This window comes from Epinephelus fuscoguttatus, linkage group LG24 (genome assembly GCF_011397635.1).
Source record: "Epinephelus fuscoguttatus linkage group LG24, E.fuscoguttatus.final_Chr_v1".
Taxonomy (NCBI): Eukaryota; Metazoa; Chordata; class Actinopteri; order Perciformes; family Serranidae; genus Epinephelus; species Epinephelus fuscoguttatus.
Window position 1 is genome coordinate 1,236,749 of NC_064775.1, and position 23,350 is coordinate 1,260,098.

Below are 23,350 nucleotides of genomic sequence, written 5' to 3' on the forward strand. Positions count from 1 at the left end.
TAAAGTCATTTAATGCATATACTAATCTACACAATATTATATAATCTGTTTCCTTATGTTCCTGAAATAAAAAACATATGTTTCTGTGCATTCGACAAGCAATTTTTGAGCTGTGTAAACAGGATGATTTTCTCTTATCTTGGCAAGAGTGCTCTCAATCACTTGTAAATTTTGTCCTGACCTAAGAGAAAGGCAAAAATAAGAAAACATTGGCGAATCCCAAAAGTCAATGGGTACTAACAAAAATAAGAGAAAATCCATTCGTAAATCATTTCTTGCATGAGGCCCATTGAGTTAAAAGGCAGACACTGTGGGAAACTCCTCACTTCACTCTCTTCATCTGAACACCCTGTCAGATAAAAGATAATGTTAGCTGGACAGTCAAATTCAAGCAGTGTTTTCATGGCACTGCTGCCTCTGACCACCAGAGGGTGCCAACATTAATCATGTTTTTTTTTCTATCCAATAAAGTTTGACATCAGTGAGACAAACAATGATGAGTCAGCAGTATAAAGTCTTTATTCACACACAGTCAGGGACAATGTGTTCAGAAGTTCAGTGTCATAAACAATGATTGATTTGATAATCCATCATTTACATGTTGCCTTTACAGATACGTCGGGGCTGCAGACAGCAAACATGGACACAGAGAGAGACAGAGAGGGGTGGGACATAAAGCAAAGGTCCCCCACCAGAATCTAACCAGGGACACATGGTGGGACAGAACTAACATCAGCTGTGTGACATCCTGTACACACTCAACTCATGTGTTCAGCAGTGAGAAGGTTTCTCTAACAGGAGGAGACTCTCACTCCTATAGAGAACACAGAAACACTGAGGAACCAGAGGACCAGAACCTGGATCTGAGCCCAAACCCAAACCCAGGATAAAGAGGTTCAGTGAATGTGGTGTTGAAGGTGTGGAGGTGGATCAGTGTGTCAGAGGAGACTCTGAAGAAGGACAGAGTGCCAGCAGGACAGTCCACATACACTGCTACTCTACCAGAGACAGAGGATGGGGAGGAAGGGGAGGAGGACGAGGAGAGGAGTGTTTCTTTGTTATTGTACCAGACAGAGTAACGACCAGCAGAGCAGTCCAGACTCCAGGACTGATTATTCCCCCCGAACACACAGTCTGTACCGTTTCCTCTCCTGCTGATTCCTCTGTAACTCACTGATATATAAACCCCTCCTGTCCACTCGACCTCCCAGTAACAGCGACCAGTCAGACCAGTTCTACACAGCAGCTGAGGCCAGTAGTCAAATCTGTCTGGATGATCAGGATATGACTGAACCTCCTCCACATATGCCACCTTCCTGTTGTTGTCAGACAGTTTGAGCTCTCTGTTTACTGTGTTTGTGTCGATGGTGAGTTCACAGGAATCTGATGGAGAGAAGAAGACACAATACAGCTGCAGTTATTCATCTATCATCTGTTCATTGATCACTTCCTCCAGGAGGTTGCCATCACAACACTGAACTCAAATTCATCCAATCACCACAACTTTACCACAAATGTGACTTTTTAAAAACAGGTCAGATCTCATTTCATTGTGGAGCTGCGTGCAGCGTATTGATTCTGTCTCTCTGTTATCACGAGACTCCTGCTGCAGGAGTGTGAGCTCCACGCCTCGGACACAGTCACACACACAGTGACAGGCTAACTGTTAGCATCACACAGCTAACCTTACCCAACGGTTATTAAAGAAGTATTTCACTGCTGGAAAGATGGTCTTTTCATAAAACTGGGCTGTCTGCAGTAGAAAGACACAAACACTTTTAAACTTGGTGCTACATGACCAGAGACAACAGAGGAAAAGGACTGTGGGATTTGCTTTTGCTCAAAAGGAAGAAAACCTACAACTACCAGAATGCACTGCACTGCATTTGACCAATAGACACTCCCACTGGTGGGTGATGTGATGTTAGCTTGTCTGTTTTGGCACATGATGGTGGCCAGTGTTGGGAATAGAATGATTTTATGTGTTTTACTATCAGTTGTGTTTCACTATATAAGTTTTAGATATGTGAACAATGAGAATACTGAGATGATTTCAGCTGATCTGAATGTGTTTGCTTTGCAGAAGTGGAGAAGTACAGGAGAGGAAGAGACATGAAGTCTGAGGAGCACATATCGCAATGCTTAGATAATTAGTTTCATATATGGTAAAAAGAATAGAAAGTGATGTACAGATAGTAAGGTACAGCACGTGTAGGGAGTTGTGTTGTTCTATTGTCTTTCAAAACAGGAACCACGCCCCCACCGCCAGCGGGAAGGAGTCAGATTAACACGAGGCAGGGGCGTGGTGTGGTGAAGGAGGAAGTGGAACTGCCAATGAGAAGAGGACAACGCCTTGCGTGCACAATGACACTCTGTTACGCTCAAATATACTGGGTCAGGGAAAGGACAGGAGGTCAGACTTCGTGAACTGACACACCTTTGTTGTTCGTCAGGGACGTGAAGTTGAGACCCAAAGCTCTGTAATTTTATTCCTTTACTGCTTAATAAACTACATTAACTGAGACCGAATATCTTCTCCTATTGCTTCATTAAAGAACACGCAGGACTGAGCTCACACATAGCACATTAGAGAGTAGGATGAGACTCTTAGTCCAACACCAGCCATGGAGCTTTATTTCTATCTTTAATCAACAACATGGTCTTTAATTTGAGAGCAAAATTCATTGATTCAGGTTTTGTTTTTTCTCTCCCTCAAAACTCAAACAGCCCCTGCTGGCACTTAGATTTGCTCTGCTTCTGCTCAAACTGTTTGCTTTCACTCAGGGGGCTCTCTCTCGATCAGTGAGTGAGCTCATGGAAATGTTGAAGCACAATCTGTAGTTGGAGCAACAGCCTGAGAGCCAGAGAATAAAGATGTGAGCTGAGAGATGAGCAGGGAGATCTGGGCGCTGCTCAGATGGAGGGAAGTTTACCACAGTTCACTGACACAAACTACCCACATTGTTATGATACAAAACTGGTTGGAAATCAGCTGAATATCCCTTTAACGGGTTTAATGACAGACTGGAGACGTTTTGCTGTCAGTGTGAGCTCATTAGGACAGTTTAACGGCTCGGTGTCAGATGTTAGTCGCTGCTGCTGTGTTAGCTCGTGCTAACTGAGCAGAGACGGCAGGAGGAGAGCGACTCACTGAGACGGTCCTTCAAAGCTGCGTCCAACAGTAACAACAGCTGACAGTTGCTTGTCTGCCGTCAGCCCCCACCATCACAAATAGATTCTAATTCTGTCAGATACACTGAAGGCTGATAATAACAGGCTCCTAATCCAAGACAGCATCACAACTAGTTTGTAAGATTCACTTGCCCCCGCAATTTAATCGTATAAAAACACCTCAAAGTTGCAACATGCAGTACAGTTTGTTAGAAAAGCTGACACAGTTTGAAGATGCTTTGTTTTCATGAATCAATTAAAAACACACTTACACTTCCTCACACCTGGTCTCAACCATCGGACTCCACCAGGCTCCACCCTGAAAGAAGGAGGGGGGTCAGAGCAGCACTTCCTCTTTCAGCATGCACACATGGACATTACATCACTCTCATACACATATTGTTATACACTGATAAAGGAACAGTCCACAAGGTTGATAACACACTTGAATGTATCATCTCAGTCTGAAGAAGAAATAATGAACAAACATTAGTGTTGAAATTTTGAGTGTGAACTTTCCTTTTAATTGAGCTGAAATTTAAGAAAAATGTCTCAAATTATTTGAAACAAACAATAACTTGAGCTGACCTGAGAGTTTCCAGAGCACAGTGTGGACTCTGCAGTCCAACAGAAAGAAGCTTCACTCCTGAATCCTGCAGGTTGTTGTTACTCAGGTCCAGGTGTCTCAGACTGGAGGACTGGGAGCTGAGAACTGAGGACAGAGCTTCACAGCTTCTCTCTGAGAGGTTACAGCCACTCAGTCTGGAGAGGAAATAATGAACAACAAGACAAATGATATTCATGTTGAAATGTTGAGCGTGGGCTTTCAGTGATACAGTATATATGATCTCTTCTCAGCACAGGTTAAAATTCCTGCAGTTTTTCTATAAACATCTTGAATACGAGACAACTACTCATGACTAAATAAGAATACCCTGACATCCAGTTATCAAGTCACAAAATTTTTTTTCTCGATCTCAGCCAGCATTCATATTTCGTGACGTACAACATGAGAATCTGAATGCTACACAATACATTTGAAACAATTAAAGATTTGATGTACAGTCATATAGAAAACCCTGTCATGAGAGGAGCTGTTTACATTAAATTGAGCTGAAACTTTACAGAGATGTTTCAACTCAATTTAAACAAACTGTAACTTAAGCTGACCTGAGAGTTTCCAGAGCACAGTGTGGACTCTGCAGTCCAACAGAAAGAAGCTTCACTCCTGAATCCTGCAGGTTGTTGTTACTCAGGTCCAGGTGTCTCAGACTGGAGGACTGGGAGCTGAGAACTGAGGACAGAGCTTCACAGCTTCTCTCTGAGAGCTTACAGACACTCAGTCTGGAGAGGAAATAATGAACAGAATTGAATCAATCAACAGCACATTTAAAGCACCATGAAATGAACAGAATCTCTACACACTTACAGAGCTTTGTTGGAGGCTTTGACCACTAGCAGCAGCCTCAGAAGAGCCTCCTCTGAAGCAGAGTATTTCTTCAGGTCAAACACGTCCAGATCTTCTTCTGATGACAGTAAGATGAAGACCAGAGCTGACCACTGAGCAGGAGACAGTTTATCTGTGGAGAGACGTCCTGAACTCAGGGACTGTTGGATCTCCTCCACTAGAGAACGATCATTCAGTTCATTCAGACAGTGGAACAGGTTGATGCTTCTCTCTGCAGACAGATCCTGGTTGATCTTCTCCTTGATGTACTGGACTGTTTCCTGATTGGTCTGTGAGCTACTTCCTGTCTGTGTCAGCAGACCTCGTAGGTGTTTCTGATTGGTCTGCAGTGAGAGACCCAGGAGGAAGCGGAGGAACAAGTCCAGGTGTCCATTTGGACTCTGTAAGGCCTTGTCCACAGCACTCTGGTGGAGATGTATAAGTTTAGGTTTTTCTCTGAAGACTTTAGACAGCATGGAAGTTGTTTGTTGTTCTGCCATCAGATTGACTCCAGAGTTGATGAAGGACAGATGGACATGAAGAGCAGCCAGAAACTCGTGAACACTCAGATGGACGAAGCAGAACACCTTGTCCTGGTACAGTCCTCTCTCCTCTTTAAAGATCTGTGTGAACACTCCTGAGTACACTGAGGCTGCTCTGATATCGATGCCACACTCTGTCAGGTCTGATTCATAGAAGATCAGGTTGCCTTTCTGCAGCTGATCAAAAGCCATTTTTCCCAGAGATTTAATCATCTTCCTGCTCTCTGGACTCCAGTGATGATCTGTCTCAGCTCTTCCATCATACTTGATGTTCTTCACTTTGGTCTGAACCACCAGGAAGTGGATGTACATCTCAGTCAGGGTCTTGGGCAGCTCTCCTTCCTCTCTGCTCTTCATCACATCCTCCAGAACTGTAGCAGTGATCCAGCAGAAGACTGGGATGTGGCACATGATGTGGAGGCTTCGTGATGTCTTGATGTGGGAGATGATTCTGCTGGCCTGCTCCTCATCTCTGAATCTCTTCCTGAAGTACTCCTCCTTCTGTGGGTCAGTGAACCCTCTGACCTCTGTCACCATGTCAACACAGTCAGGAGGGATCTGATTGGCTGCTGCAGGTCGTGTGGTTATCCAGAGGCGAGCAGAGGGAAGCAGTTTCCCCCTGATGAGGTTTGTCAGCAGCACATCCACTGAGGTGGACTCTGTAACATCAGTCAGGATCTCATTGTTGTGGAAGTCCAGAGGAAGTCGACACTCATCCAGACCGTCAAAGATGAACACAACCTGGAACTCTTCAAACCTGCAGATTCCTGCTTCTTTGGTTTCAGTAAAGAAGTGATGAACAAGTTCCACCAAGCTGTACTTTTTCTCTTTCAGCACATTCAGCTCTCTGAAAGTGAATGGAAATGTGAACTGTATGTCCTGGTTGGCTTTGTCTTCAGCCCAGTCCAGAGTGAACTTCTGTGCTAAGACTGTTTTCCCAATGCCAGCCACTCCCTTTGTCATCACTGTTCTGATTGGTTCATCTCTTCCAGGTGAGGCTTTAAAGACGTCTTCTTGTCTGATGGTTGTTTCTGGTCTGTCTGGTTCCCTGGATGCTGTTTCAATCTGTCTGACCTCATGTTCATCATTGACCTCTGCAGTCCCTCCCTCTGTGATGTAGAGCTCTGTGTAGATCTGATTCAGAAGGGTTGGGTTTCCTGCTTTAGCGATCCCCTCAAACACACACTGGAACTTCTCCTTCAAGTTACATTTGAGTTTATGTCGACATGCTGCAGCAACAGTTCCTGAATAAACAAACAACAAATGATATCAGTGAGTGGATCCTACAGAAAATCAGAGAATTGAAACATTGAAGTGTGTCTGCAGAATTTGTAAATGTAAACTCCTCCCATGTTTCCTCCATTTCCTCTTTCCATCCTGTTCAGTCTTTATAGAAATCCTCTTACTGCTCTGCAGACAGTCAGCCAGCTCCTCCTGCTTCATTCTCCTCAGGAAGTGCAGTGTGATCTTCAGAAATGCCTCTCTGCTGCTCCTCCTCTGCTCTTCATCCTCACCCTCCAACACCTCCTCATCCTCCCTCTGACTCTCGAAGCATTCTGGGTAATCTGGACTCAGAACCTTCTGGATCTTCTTCAGCTCCTTCTTCACAAAAGTGAGGATGTTCTCCTCCAGCAGCTGGAACAGAATATTATATGAATGACACACTCAAACATCAGATCCATGTTGGACACACTGACAATCCACTGGTGTAAAAAGTGCAGCATGGAGATGATTGTGAACAGAATAGATGTCAAAGTAGTTGTTGTACATGTACAGACCATAAATATGGAGTCCAGGTGTGTTTGATGCTGCTGGGCAGACTGACCACTGGGAACCTCTGAGCTCTCCTGGTCCACTCTGTGGAGGAACCATCAACAATCAGCTCACATTATGTCTGTCCACACAGAGACACTGTCCACACAGAGACACTGTCCACACAGAGACACACACTGTCCACACAGAGACACTGTCCACACAGAGACACTGTCCACACAGAGACACACACTGTCCACACAGAGACAGACACTGTCCACACAGAGACAGACACAAGGTCAATCATCATTCAGCTCATGTTTTATAAGAACACTGAATCAGATCATTCCCTCTGATAACCAAGTGTTGTTAGTACAGCTGATCCCACTGAGAATCCACCGTCTGGTCTGCGGCTCTCTGCAGCTTTTAGGTCATCGACTCCAGTTCAAACTCCTTCTCATCACATTGAAAATTCTCAGTGTCAGCACAGCAGAGATTGGGGAGTGATGATCCACTCCCTCCTCAGGGATCTTTGACTCTGAGTCTACAGTTACTGCTCAGTACTGCCAGGTAACAAACACACAACTTACTGCTTCTACAAAACAACCTCACACTCTGAGACAAAAGCTCTCACCTTCTCAGGTTTGTGACACAATAGTAGTTAAAACATCAATGTTATATTCAGCTTACTGTTGTCCAGCTTTAAACCAAGATGGTTCAGACATTGACCGGTCAGTTTTGAAGGACACACAGCTGGGTGCAGGTGAGTCTGGTCTCTGATGGATCCTGAAGGACAAACAAACAAAGAGGATTTTTTACCTTCCAGCCACAGTAGCTTCTGGAGAAACTACCAGCTATCAACAAGAAAAGTTCAGTCAAGTTCAGGTGGAACGGATCATAATGTGAATTCAGAATGAGTACAGAGTTGATATGTAGATATCGTAGGCTCTGACACCGTCACTCCCTATAAGGACACATCAGGATCAACACAGCAGAGACTGGGGAGTGATGATACAGGTCTACAGGCAGCCTCCAGGTGGAGCTGCAACACACTGAACGAACAAATCTATTGTTCAAAAACTTTCTCCAGTTTGGTGCTGTCAGATACAGAACTCTACGGAGCCCAGGAGGGGACATGGACAAAAGTTTTTATAAAGTATGCAAGTTTTATGAGTCACACATACACTTCAGTAAAACTGTACATTACTGTTCAGGAAGAGTCAACTCAAAATGTATTGTGACACATTCATAATTTCAAAACTACATTTATGATGAAATAATAGTTAAAACATGAAAGTAATATTCAGCTTACTGTCGTTCACGTCCATCTTTAAAATTAAGAGGTTCACTCTTTGACAGGTCACTCTTGAAGGACACACAGCTGGGTGCAGGTGAGTCTGGTCTGGAAGACAAACCACCAGAGAAGAATGTTTTTATCCTCCAGCCACAGGAGAGAAAGAGCATGAGGGTTTGATAATCAGTGGTGAGTGACATAGGTAACAGCAGAAAGAGTAGGGGTGAAATGGCAGGGCAAAACAACTCAGTATTTGAGGGATTTTCCAAAAGAGGAACGGTAAGAGTAGTACAATTTATCATTCAGCTGAGATCACTGGTCTCTTGAGATGATTTGTTCATCTGTGTAACTTAGACAGGCATTCCGTGTAACCTCAGCCCACTCAACATGGCAGCTAAGGGCCCTTTTGTTCTTTGAAATAAGAACGGCCAAACCAACTCAGTTTTCCACAGTCCTCTGTTTTTCAAACCTGTAGGTGTACCCCTGCCCGCAGAGCCAGTCTTAAATCCTCACTGGTCACTGTGACGTGTGACCCCACAAATAACCAGCTAATAAAGGATCCCTATTCTTCTCACATTTCTGCCCACAAAAAGTACTCCCCTTTTATTGACTGGCTCTCTGAAATTGGCTCAAAGAAGAAACAGAACATTTCATAACACCAGAGGACAGAAGGGCCTGCTAAGGTTTTTGTTTAGTTAAGTAGTGCTAACTGAAAGTTAACAAGTTTAGCGCCAACAGCTACAACACAAAGTCTGCCAACTGACTTTCAAGTACAGGGGCAACAAAGCTGGGTAAACACCAAATTTCCAACTCTGTAAGAACAAAGAGCAACCAGTTTCCTCCTACCTGCCCCACAGGAACACAGCACAGTAAAGACTGTTGGAACCACAGTTTCTCCCAGCTGCACCCATTCACAACAGCTAACAAGCAGCAAGATAAAGCTATTCTCTCCATTCATCAACTGACTGGTCATGTAACTGGGCTAAGTTAACATCAGCACAGTCATCTCTTTGTTGTAAGGTTTTTGGGTGGCTTCACCAAAGCTAAGTTGTTGTTCATAAGCTAAAGTCTCACACAGACACAGGACGTATGGAAACTAATCATCATCATTCTAACCTGGCAACACTTGTCTACACAGATCACTGACTTAATACTTTGAGCTACTTTTAAATATAATTCTGTACATGTTTTCATTGTTTTAATTTTCTCAGACTGACATCATGTTCAGGCAAAACCTTTTCCTCTGTCAGTGGCCATCTTTAGCCTTGTTTCCAACGAGCACTACGGTTCAGTTCAGTTCAGTTCAGTTCGGTACGCTTTATTTCTTTTACCACTGAAAAGTTGTGTATGGTGTCAATGAAACTGTTCTGTACCATTCCCATTTTTGGTCCCCCCTCTGTTGGGGCACCTAGCACACATATCTGGTACTAAAAGGTGGAGCTGTTACTGGTTTTATGTAACCACTATTTACACTGTGGAAAGTTTTATTAGTAAACTGTAATTATAAAAGGAAAGGATGTTTTGCTTCCTCTCACAGCAGCTGGAGTCTGAGAAAAAATAACTTCATTCACTGGGCCGACTGCCGGCAACTTTTAAGGTGGAACGTTAACTTGTAAAGTTACTCAATGCATGAGCTGATGACGTGAATCCATCAGCACACCTTAAATTTCACTGTGACAACTTTGACCATCACTTTAATTTTTATATGACACACACTTCTAGTAACGACTTTAAAAATATAGACTCATTTGGAGCGGATTATGTGAAGGTCATATATTCTAATCCTCACTTCCTGTGGGCTACAGCAACACTAAACCCCTGAGCTTGCCTGAGAAGGACTAAATGCACAAAGCTGCTATTTTGAAATATCCCATGGAGAGAGACTCTCACTGCAGCCTGTTCTATTTTGTTGTGAAAATGTGGGCGTGCAGCCTCGTTCTGTGGACGATAAACCAGGTGCAGACTTCCATCTGTGTCACCGCTGATGAGGAAATACAGCAAGTGCTGGATGGAGCAGTGAGTGACAACAACCCTGCCCACATTTAAGAGGACTACTACTGTGGTGGAAACGCTATGGTTCCAAAGGTACCATACTAAAAGTTTTTAGGCCCAGTGGCCTCAGACATTGTAAACTCAGGCAGCCTGTTTGTTTGTTCACATTAACACGCACACATATCTTTTTGTTCCTCATTCTTTTTTTCAGGTATATTTAGTTAGATTTTATGTTGTGTGTTTTGCTTTATTATCTTTTTGTGAATAAATATCTTTGGAATATACATGCTGCCAATTTAATTTTGCACAAGAGTGAATGATTCTGCTAAACTCTGCTATCAAAGCTCAAAACCCTTTAATCTTTAAAATTAATATTGTTATTTTCATTATAGTGATTATTTTAAGTATTGATCAGAGTTCCACATTGATAGTTTAGTATATTTTATGCAACTAAGTTTATTAATTGGTTGTCCTTTTCCTTTTCCTTAAAAATCACAAGGTGATGTAGTGTAATTAAATCATCAATCACATATCTTTGATAATTATTAATAATTATTTCTGAGAGCCAGCCCAAACTTTTTAATCTACAACTTCTCAACAATATGAAGTACATTTTCTTTTCATCCTGATTGTACGTCCTGTTTTATTTTATTTAACAAACCTCATGTTGTATAATGATACTTCACGTTACTATGTGGCAACAAAATTAACTAAAATGGTAAACAACCTGTAAATTTTACAAAACTCTACTTCAAATCTGTGTGTGTGTAAACCCATTTTCTTTGGTCACAGAGGAGACTGACAGACCAATCTGTTACTTGAGTAAAAGTAGTAATACTGCAGTGTAAAAATACTTTGTCGCAAGTGAAAATAATGCTTTCAAACTGTTACTTCAGTAAAAGTACTCAAGTATTAACAGCAAAATATATTTAAAAGTACCAAAAGTAAAAGTACTCTTTATGTAGACTGGCCCAGAATGATATATATTATGGGATTATAGATATTAATATAATGATGTGGAAAAGTACAAAGTAAAAAAAAATAAAATGGAAATACTCAAGTACAAGTACCTCGGAATTGTACTTAAGTATGGTACTTTAGTAAATGTACTTAGTTACATTCCACCACTGTTGAAATACATTTATTTAATAACGTCAAGTCAATAAATATTTTATGACTAATCACAAACAAGTATTGAAATTTTTAACATCATAAATCTATAACGTAAACAACACTTTTTGAGGCACATGTTAACCTCTCAGTAATCAAGATTTGAACTTTGAATGGAAATAAGGTGCCAGAGTTCATTAAAAAACATCAAAATAGAGCTTCGTTATCAAAACAATACCATGAATATTATATTCAGCTTACTGTTGTTCAGATCCATCTTTAAACTTAACAAGTCTTTGCTTTGAGCGGTCACTCTTGAAGGACACACAGCTGGGTTCAGGTGGTCTCTGATTGACCCTGGTAGAAAAACAAAACGGTTTTTAGTTTTCCAGCTTCTGCATCAAGAAACTATTAATCTATCAACAAAAACATGAAGGCATCAAAGTTCAGTCAGCAGACAGTCAGTAGACTGAGCTTTAAAGCAGCTATAAACATAAGAGACCACCAGGGGGACCTCAGTGACTACTTTCTCAAACCACATGATGCTCAAATAATGATCATATGACTAATCATCGACACCTGATTATGGATCTGCAGACAGATTTAATGAAGAATAAACAAACCTGTCCATGTAAGAAAGATGAGACACACCAGGAGACAGACTGCAGAGAGACACATGAAAACACTACAATTTAGTTTCTTACTGTTTAGAGTCATCACTGTTATAATCATCATTATTTAATGATTAATTTATAAATATAAGTAACTGTATATATTATAAGATATCATAATGATTATAATATTATTAATCTGTTCAGCACCCAGTTATGTTCAGAAAAATAAAGAATTGTGATGGGGGATTTCTACTCTAACGGTGATCATAAATTATGTTGAGACTTATGTTCATGAAGAAAGCATCTAACAGTAAAAAGGACAAGAAATGGTCTAAATAGACCTCAACAAAAACTTGAGATTAGTTATTCATTTTTCAATTGTATTTACAGAATAATGCCCAATATCACAAATCACAATTTGCCTCAGAGGGCTTTACAGCATACAACATCCCTCTGTCCTTTGGACCCTCATATTGGATAAAACTCCCCCCAAAAAACTTCAACGGGGAAAAAAAAAAAGAATAGTCAACTCATATCAACGAATAAAACGATGCTTTAAAACATGTTTTATATTCATTTTGTATTATTTGTTATCACGACTCAAAATTTCCTTAATGTCAAAGTATCTTCATTAAATCAGTGCATTCTAAACCTCCTCAGGTCGATCTCTTGTGTACATTATAAATAGGATACATTACAATCTGACTTTGTCATTAGAATATCAAGTCAAAACAGTATTTCCCCTATTTGTTTTCCCAGTAACATTCAGATCCACCATCTGCTAACAATTTAACCCAAACATGAAGAGCATAAATTTGTAAAATGCACAAGGAGTTAATTTTCCCAAAATTAAACCTCCCTGGGTCAGTTAGGACATCTTCTTCTGGTCCAAAAAATATTATTAAAATTAAAAATAAACATTCTAAATCTGACAAGCTTACATTTATAGGCAAGCAAGCATTTCTAAAATGATATTTTGATCAGTACATATGGAATTTGCCTGTCCTAATTTCAGAATCAGCTCAATGGGGTTACCACAGGCACTAGCTCATAGGTTTATGAAGGCTATTAAATTTGCATATAAAAAAAGTCAATAACAAGGAGCTAAGAGTTTAAAGAAAGTGAAATAGTGGAAGTGTGCACAATCAAAATATGCTCAGGCGTTGAAATGTCGGTCTGTATTCACTCAGTGACTTCACAGTGGCTCTAATTCAATTCAATTTCAACTGTTTCTTGTGGAACTAAGCTAACAACAGCTTGTGATAATGAGTCAGGCGTTTCAAATATGGTACATTACCTTCAGCTGGAGGTTCAGATGGAGAAAGAAGCTGCAACACAACACTCAAAGAGGAACTTTAAAAATTTAAACGGTCAGCTGTCAAAGAGGCTCGTGACTGTTAAACATGAGTCACATCATATGACAGTTTAAGTTACTTTCCTTCCCCTTTCTGTCCAGTGAACACCACAAATCTCCAAATGTGCTGATGTTGAATGTTTGTGATAAACTGAAGGATGAAGTCTTCCTTTATCTGTTGAAAAATAAACTCTGTCCTCGTCACAAACTTTTTACAAATACATGGTTCTCACAGGACAAAAATATGATGATCCTATAGACCATGATGCATTGCTGTAGATTAAACTACCCAACAGGATATAAAGGAATTTAAATGAGCTCAACCTTAAACATCTACAGCAGGAAAATGACACACACACATTAATGCAGCAGGAATATTCATCCAAAAACATCACATCCAATAGGAAAACACATTTTACTCTAACATTCATACTTTATACTTTGACTGTAACTACTGTAACTACATTTACATACTTCGACTGTAACTACTGTAACTACATTTAGATACTCTGACTGTAACTACTGTAACTACATTTACATACTTTGACTGTAACTACTGTAACTACATTTACATACTTTGACTGTAACTACTGTAACTACATTTACATACTTTGACGACAACTACCGTAACTTTATTTAGATACTTTGACTGGAACTACTGGAACTAGAAACTGGAACCTGTTCAACAGGTGAAGATATGGGGCCAGGAAGAAAGTCTGGGGACATCTAGTGGCTGGATGTAAAATGGCAGGTCTGGGAAATTAAACTGACAAACATGGTCAGGGAGAATAAGCAGGACAGGGGTGGAGGGGAACAGAAGAGCAGACTGTGACATTGTTGTTGATCATCCCAGGTTTCATTTGGATTATCATCTTATTCCTGCTCGTCATCAGAGGAAGAAATCTCAGGAAGGAACTATGTACTATCATTACATTAATTTAGAACTATTTATATATCAGTGACTATGTATCATTTAATGTATATATGTCAATATAGGCCAATTTCATGGCCTCCTGATTATAGTGACAGTGACACTGTGATCTATGAATGTTTTTCTCCCTTTTTTTCTTCTTTTCTCATAATAATCAAGGCCTCGTTGTAAAAACAGCTCTATTATTAAGGTTCCACATTGCTGCAGATGGCTGCACTAGTTAGATATCATATGTTAAACTGTTACAGTGTAATTGTAATTGTAATTGGGCAGGTACGATTCAATTGCCTGCTCTGGCAACCAGGGGGCAAGTTTCTGATGCCCCAGTATCAGATTTGTTCTAAATATATTTGTCAACACATCTGCCAAATTTGGTGCTTTTATCACAAAAAGGAATGATTTTTGTTTTGTCAGACATGTTGACAAACCAGGATTCTCTTCAGAGCATTGGTGGTGATGGATAAAAGTTACTCAAACTAATCCGAGGTGCACTAGCATTTTGGCAAAGTGTTCAGAAAGCTTTGTTTGCCATGATCAGAAAACTTGGAATTTCAACATGGTTTTGCTCTTTCTGCTGATCTGAGGAGGAAAGGAGTGATAAGAGTCTCCTTAACCACGAAGGTATGAACAGGAATTCTGGCAATTTGAACTGGTCTCTTAAGGAGAAATCCTGTTATAGCTGCTCAGATGTTGGATCATTGCCTCCATGTCTTTTTGAGAGAAGTCATCATGACACCAAATGCTTACATTTCAGATTCAGAAACTACTGACATTTTGTTTCCCAGCTGTTGCTGCAGTGTGAAGCTGCTGAAGGACTGTGTCTGTGAGCTGCTCTCTTTCTGCTCTCACTGCTCAGTTAGCATGAGCGTACACAGCAGCAGTAGCTAAAATCTGACAAAGAGCTATTAAATGGTCTCAGTAATCTCATACTGACCACAAAACAATTCGACTCTGTCATTTAACTAATTGTTAGTCCCTCATTCATTCCAAATTTGTTTCATGGTGTGATCAGTATGCAGTACTTTACACGCAGCCACCATGATAAATTCTTTAAGCTTAGCCTACCTAAAATGTGAAACACTATTGGCTGTCGGTCAAAGTCGGGCCATTGGTGAACGTCTGTCGCCCTAGTTTTTGCAGTGTATCCTGCACCATCGGCACTTCGGCGGCGGCGGTGGCTTTAGGCCGATTGAGCATGTTGAATCAGTGGTGGAGCTTGTCGGTGAGAGAGATCACTCTAACTGGTTGTTCAGATTTTATTTCCTCGCCCCTGTAGCGAGTGAATCTGCCTGTAGTGAAACCGGGGCTAACCTGGCTAACCAGGCTCCATTTCACTCAGCTGCCCAACAGACCCGCTGCTTCTTCCCACTTTAACCTGAATAGCCGCAGCATGACCAGAGGGAAGCACAGCCAGTTAGCCTCCGCTAGCCTCCCAGCTAGCCCCGGCTCTCCGTTTGGATCCAACCGGAGCACCGAGCCCTGGTTTGTTATTCAGGTTAAAGTTAGAAAAAGCAGCGGGTTTATCGGGCAGCTGAGTGAAGTGGAGCCTGCTGAGGAAACGCTGGGACCGTCTGGATGTAATAGTCCGTCTGGATGTAATAGTCCATCATACAGAATAACATGGATGATCATATTAATGTGTATGTGGCCAGAGGATGCACGCTCATCTCGACACCTCTGATACAACTGTGAGGATAACGTCCTTTGATTTCTCGAGTGCTTTTAATACAATCCAGCCGGAGCTGCTGGGTGAGAAGTTGAGGAGGATGCAGGTGGACTCAGAGCTTGTTTCCTGGGTGTTGGATTATTTAACTGTCAGACCACAGTACGTGCGGCTCCAAAACTGCATATCCGAGACTGTTCTGTGCAGCATGGGGGCCCCTCAAGGAACTGTCCTGTCATCTTTCCTGTTCACACTGTATACATCTGACTTTCAGTGCAACCTAGACACCTGCTTTCTTCAGAAATTTTCTGAGGATACAGCTGTTGTGGGTTGTATAAGGGGAAACTGTGAGGGAGAATACAGGGGCACAATTGTGGACTTTGTGGACTGGTGTAACCAAAACCACCTAATGCTGAACATCTCAAAGACCAAAGAAATGGTCAGCTTGTGTCTAACTACAAGTATTTAGGAGTACAGATGGATAACAGACTGGACTGGTCCAGCCACATGGAGGCAGTATATAAAAAGGGTCAAAGCAGACTGTATTTTCTTAGAAGGCTTTGATCTTTTAATATCTGCAAACCGCTGCTGTGCTCCTTCTATAAGACTGTGGTAGCCAGTGCTCTGTTCTTTGGTGCGGTGTGCTGGGGGGTGGGTGCTTGTGCATCAGACAGAAACAGACTCAATAAACTGATTAAAAAGGCGAGCACCACCATTGGCAGTACTCAGGACTGGGTTGAGCAGGTGGCTGAAGTGAGGATGCTGAGAAGAATGAACGTTATAATGAACAATGACATGCACCCACTTCATGCCCTGGAGGTGTTTTGGCAGAGCACCTTCAGTGGCAGGCTGATCCCACCAAGATGTAAGACTGAACGGTATCGAAGGTCTTTCCTGCCAGCTGCCATCAAGCTCTTTAATGCGCAATAATGTGTTTAATGTGCAATTAGTGTGCAATAACTTCTTGATCCTGCTATATGCAATAACTCCAATAACTCCAGCACTTTAGCATTTATCCCATTTATTTAATCTGTCAGTACATTATTTTTATTTGTTTTTATTTATACTTTTAATAGTAATTAGTTTTTTAGGCATTGTCTATTATTTTAGCTTAATTTTATATTATACTAAACCTGTTATGCAGAGAGATCTGTGTTTTTATTTTTCTGTGTGCAATGAATGACTGAATGTATGATGCTGCTGCTGTAATACTGCAATTTCCTGCCAAGGATTATTAAAGTATCTATCTATCTATCTATCTATCTATCTATCTATCTATCTATCTATCTATCGAAACCAGCTGTTACATGCTACCTATTTCTCCACTAATGTTAATTACACAGCCTCAGCACAGTGACTATATATATATATATATATATATATATATATATATACACACATATTATGTACTAGTGTTAAACACTGTAGCATAATGCACATTCTATTTTTCATTTTATCTTATCACTTTATATTTACATACTATCATTTGATTTTCTTATTCTTACTTCAAATAATTCTCTATTCTTTATATTGGAGCAACTTTAATGAATCACAGTTTCCCTTCGGGGATCGATAAAGGATTTCTGATTCTGATTTTCATTATTTATCTATGTATACTGTAAGGTTTTCAAATTGCTCTTAAATAAGTAATTTTAAATATCAGGAAATATGGCTGGCAAGGCAAGGGCGTTAGTATTTAAAATAGGGGGGGGGGGGGGGGGGGTGTATCCCAGCTGACAATGGGTCAGAGGCAGGGTTCACCCTGGACAGGTCACCAGACTATCACAGGACTGACACATAGAGACAGACAACCATTCACACTCACATTCACACCTATGGACAATTTAGAGTCACCAATTAACCTGCATGTCTTTGGACTGTGGGAGGAAGCTGGAGCACCTGGAGGAAACCCACGCTGACACGGGGAGAACATGTCAGAGCACCTGGAGGAAACCCACACTGACACAGGGAGAACATGTCAGAGCACCTGGAGGAAACTCACGCTGACACAGGGAGAACATGTCAGAGCACCTGGAGGAAACTCACGCTGACACAGGGAGAACATGTCAGAGCACCTGGAGGAAACCCACGCTGACACAGGGAGAACATGTGGGAGCACCTGGAGGAAACCCACGCTGACACGGGGAGAACATGTCAGAGCACCTGGAGGAAACCCACGCTGACACAGGGAGAACATGTCAGAGCACCTGGAGCACTCTTTGCTGTAAGGTGACAGTGTATTTTAACCACTTTACATTTAGATACTTTAACTTCAGTAATGTTATGAATGCAGGACTTTTACTCGTAGTGGAGTATTTTCACAGTGTGGTATCAGTACTTAAATACTGCAGTCAAAGCTGTGAATACTTCTTCCAGCCTAGGTTATAGTTTCACCTGTCAGCTGCTGGTTTCTGGTGTAATGGCTCCCTCTAGTGGACATCAGCAAGAACTACAAGCAGAGCTGCAGACACAAATACAGACATGTTGACATGTTTTTTCCCTGTAATATCATTATTCTAATTTATTTATTTAACATTTTAACCTTTTTTCAAAATTAATTTAATGTTTTAATTTTTAATATCCCTGCTGCATTATTGTGTCATTTCCCTCCTGTCCTTTACATCCTGTTGGGTAGTTTAATCTACAGCAATGCATCATGGTCTATAAGATCATTATGTGTTTGTCCTGTGAGAACCACGCATCTGTAAAAAGTTTGTGACAAGGAGTTTTCCAGCTGATCCAAGAGGGTTTTTAAAGAGTTTATTTTATAAAGGAAGACTTCATCCTTAAGTTTATCACAAACATTTAACATCAGCACATCTGGAGATACGTGGTTTTCACTGGACACAAAGAAACTAATCTATCATCAGACAACTGTAGCAGCACCTCCGAGCGGACATGACTCATGTTTAACAGCCGCACCTCTCTGGCTGTTTCCTGTTCAAAGTTTACTTTCACTTTCAATGGTCGTCTGACGCAGCCTGTTTTCTCCATCTGAACCTCCAGCTGAAGGTAATGTAACACGTCATGTAACGTTTGATTCATTAACTCAAGCTGTGGAAACAGCAGAAATTTAAACTAACACGAGTCTGACTTCACTGGAAACTCGTGACAAAGGAGGTCTAACAACTGTTATTCCGTCGCAGAGAGCCGCCATGTTGGCTGCACATGTGGAGTCACAATAATAATGAGGTGAGTTAGTGTCAGTGAGTGCTCCGTCATTATATTCCCACTGTGGGACTGATTTGGAGTGCGTCACTAAATGCGCCGGCGCTGCTGTAACAGGATCTAGCTCTGCTCTTTCTGTCACTTTGGATTTAAATGTGATCGATTGTCAAAGCAGATAGTTTGAATATATTCTGGAGGGGGTGATCTGCTCTTTTCACCTTGTTGAACCTTTATTAAACGTCTTACAGTAACAACCAGACATTATTTGATCAACAAATCAACTACTAGTTCCAGGCTGCATCTGTTTAAAAAGGAGACACATAAGCACGAGGAAGAAACAAAGCTAATACAAAAAAAAAATCTCCAAAAAAAAGCCTCTCCTATTTTTGTAGTCATATCCGTCATAAACAAGGGATTACGGGTTACGGGGCGCGTCTGTGTCACGGAGTCGCCAGACTCGCTACCGAGACGAGCGTAATAAACGGCCGTTGCTATGGAGTCCCTAGCAACGGTCTGCTCCACGGAGCAGCGGTGGTCTGTCGAGAAATAGACACCGCAGAATATTGGTGACTGACCAATCAGAATCGAGTATTCAAGAGAGCCGTGTTCTAAGAAAATGATAAGTGCTCACTAACACAGATTTAGACAGATTTGTGAACAATATTTGAAAGAAATAGGTCTTTTGTGTATATAGAAAATGTTTTAGATCTTTGAGTTCAGATCATGAAAAATGGAAGCAAAAACAAAAGTGTTAATATTTTTGTTGAGTATATTTTCTATAGCCAGCTTTTTTAACTGTATTGATTTTGATTGACACAAAATAATCTTAGGATCCACCTGGCCTTCCGAAAGGTAATACTGTTAGACAGCCTTTGTAAATAAGATTTGTTCTCAAATGCTTACCTGGTTAAAATTGAGATGAAAAAAAAAATTGTCACATTTGCATTAACTGATCATAAGTCTGTCTGTCTGTCTTGTCTGTCCTTTTTATGTACTTTCAGTGAGTTGAACCCTCTGGAGACAGAATCCAGCCAGCCCTCCAAAAGGTCAATAATAGCCTATATATCTATATCTGAGAGTGCCAAAAGTAAGAAAAAATAAAGAATCCAGTCAACAACATTATGTAATTGTGTATTTGTGTAATTGCACAGTTTAAAACACTATTTATTTTACTTTTTATTCATAAATAAGTGCTCAAATTTTTTTTGCTCGTGCGCTTTGCGTGCTCGCATGGTTTGTACCTCACTAGTTTCATAACCCTGGTTACGGCCCTGCATGTAGTTACTTTTGCTGTGCTCTGAATATCAGATTTACATCAACTTAGTAATGAAGTGGAACAATCTGTTTCTATCTTACTGATAATTAGAGTTTTAATGTTTCTTCATGTCTGTTAATTTTTGTATTAGTTTTTTACATCACTGACCTCATGATGGGTTTTTTCTCAGTGCTTCAGGGCCCAGATGCATAAATGATGTGTACGCACAAAAAACCTTCAGAAAGAGTGCTAATGCTGATCTTTGATTGAGTTGACTGAGTCTGAGCTGGGAAACTCTTTGAGTTTTCAGTTCCAGAACAGCTGATCAGCATCAACTCAATCAACTCTGAGTATGTTCAGTCTGAGGGAGGTGTGTTCACGGTGAGCAATGAAAGCCAACATCAGTGGAGTGCAGATAACGTGATTTTCAGTGGCAGAAAGCAGAAAGACTCTTATTTGATCCCAAACTGAACTGCAGATTTTAACGGCCGTGTATGTGGACCTCAAACATGTCTGCAAAATAAAATGTAACAAGTCAGCTGCAGCTAAACAGCACCAGATGGGATGGGAACAGATTACAGTGTGTGTTAATAGGTAATGTGAAGTGATGTTATGTAACGTGATGAGTTAATGGGTCTAATATACAGAAAATATAGAAACATTTTTATATCTTAACAGTGTTCATATATTTCATTAAATCTTCATATTCAGCTGTAATCTGATGGAGCCCAAACACACTGGGCAGAGACTCAAAATCAAACGCAGATATTAAACAGACTGGTGAGAAATTTAACCTCTACTGACGTCATTCTGTCAACATGAGGCTGAGGTTCACTGAATTGCTGAACTGCTGTGAAATGACTTCTTATTCACGTAATGTCCTTTATTCTCAGATGGAGCTATGATGGGATGCAATCTTTAAATATATGAAAAGTATTCATGAATCATTGCATCATGTATTCACGTAGATTAATTTCTTAACACTGGCAAATAGGGCTGTGTGATATGACGATATATATCGTGTGACCAGAGAAAAATGTCTATCGTTTATATCACTGTGACGCAAATTACACTTTTCACGGCAATATTTTTCGTCATTTGGAGTCTGTCCATCTTTTGCACGGATCACATTGATAAATTACTCTTCTTGGCTTTTTAATTCGCGAAGCTTTTACGGCACTTACAGTAACATAACGAGTTTAGTTGTCAATTGAACCGCTGTCTGTCTCTGCTGCGCTGCACACACTCAGCCCCGCAGCGCTGAGAGAGAGCAGAGAAGCAGCGAGACGGCAACAATAAATGACCCCTTAGCCCATATTCAGACCAGATCAGGTGGTGCGGAGTACAGCTTTTTATTCATTGGATTAAAATGTATGGGGTCAGATCAGTCTCATAATGAATGAACTCACGCAGGGTTTTTCACGAATGCACACGCTCTGGTTCACAAATGTAATGTTTATGCAAACTTGTAATCTAAATTCGGAAATGCACACGATCTGTTTCACAAGTATTATTTTGAGGCACACTTGTAATATAAATTCACAGATCATGCAAATCGCTGAATGTGCATTTTCAAACTGCTTCTCATTTGTGAACCTCACTACATTTGTGAGAGAAATCTGTGTGGTGAATTTTGAGACTCCCCTGACGTCCAAGGTCAACGAACGTCACCATTGGCTGATAAATTTGATAAATCAAATTTATGATTCTGATTGACAGATTCATCAGTTAATCAGGTGTGTTCGCTTTCAGCCAATTGTATGGCTGTATTCATAGTTTATGTTCATTCAAACATGTTACTTGGCTAAGCAGAACGCTTCAACTCATTATAATTCAATAACATTGCATGATTTTCAACGAGGGGATAATAAGATAAGTGTGTTAACAGCAGGTTGAGATTGATCCATGTCTCTTCCAGCATTTCAGTCTAGCGCGTCTTGTTTGAACACTGCAAACAGTAGCTCAGTAGCTCTGCGATTGGTTTAAAAGTGTGGAGATAATGTAAGGAGCCATACGATTGGCTGAAAGCGAACACACCTGATTAACTGATGAATCTGTCAATCAATTTTATGATGTTGCAGGTCTGTCCGTTGACCTGCAACGTCAGGTGAGTCTCAAAATTCACCACACAGATTTCTCTCACAAATGTAGAGAGGTTCACAAATGAGAAGCAGTTTGTAAATGCACATTCAGGGATTCGCATGATCTGTGAATTGATATTACAAGTGTGCCTCAAAATAATATTTGAGAAACAGATTGTTGGCATTTCCGAATTTATATTACACGTTGGCATAAACATTATATTTGTGAACCAGATCGTGTGCATTTGCCAAACAGATCGTGTGCATTAGTGTGTCCAAAATACAACTGTGAACCAGAGCATGTGCATTCGTGAAAAACCCTGCGTGAGTTCATTCATTATGAGACTGATCTGACCCCATAAAAATGTGCTATATCTGGATAGGTATCATTATCAGGATATGAAATTACCTATATCAGGATATGAGATTTTGCTCATATCGCCAAGCTCTACTGACAGACCTGCAGTTTTGTGGAATTCCTCTGTGATGATCCGTTCTGATTTATGCCCAGGGAAAACCACATGTCTACACGGTCTGGGCAGAAATGAGTCCTGACCCAATACGGCGGCGGTAGTGATGCATCCCACAATCCCAGAGCAACATCTACATGAATATATCTATGGTTTTCGTCATGGATCTACAGAGATTTTTAGGCCTCTGGTCCCTGGAGTCTCACCTCCACATTGAAAAGGGTGGATGTGACAGAATGAAATGAGACAGAGGATTCAAATGTAAATGGTGCTCCATGCATGGTGTGTGTGCTGGGCTGCAGCTGGATGACTCCATCTAGTGGAGTGATAGTAGAAGTAGAGCAGCTGCTGTGTGACTGCATTCAGCTGACACTGATATGAAAGAGAAAATAACAGCAGCTGATCTTTTGACAGGAGAAATGATGTAAAGGAGGATTTGAGTTGATGTGCAGATGAATGATGTGTGTTTCCTCTCCAGATGAAAGTGTGTGTGAGTTGAGCAGCAT

General features: G+C 40.8%; 1 protein-coding gene and 1 pseudogene across 1 annotated transcript; one reads left to right on the forward strand and one right to left on the reverse strand.

Annotated features, from left to right (window-relative positions):
- Positions 1-501: 501 nt before the first annotated feature.
- On the reverse strand, positions 502-13,306 carry LOC125884814 (NLR family CARD domain-containing protein 3-like). Its single transcript, XM_049570054.1, is given in 12 exon segments — positions 502-1,383; positions 3,444-3,490; positions 3,760-3,933; positions 4,342-4,515; positions 4,601-6,404; positions 6,567-6,795; positions 6,939-7,017; positions 7,603-7,698; positions 8,225-8,314; positions 11,570-11,665; positions 11,932-11,970; positions 13,220-13,306. Coding segments are annotated over 11 exon segments (3,417 nt in total). The 5' UTR covers positions 11,940-11,970; positions 13,220-13,306; the 3' UTR covers positions 502-763.
- Positions 13,307-18,776: 5,470 nt separating this feature from the next.
- The window catches only part of LOC125884806 (NLR family CARD domain-containing protein 3-like), a 105,756-nt pseudogene continuing 101,182 nt past the window's right edge, over positions 18,777-23,350 (forward strand).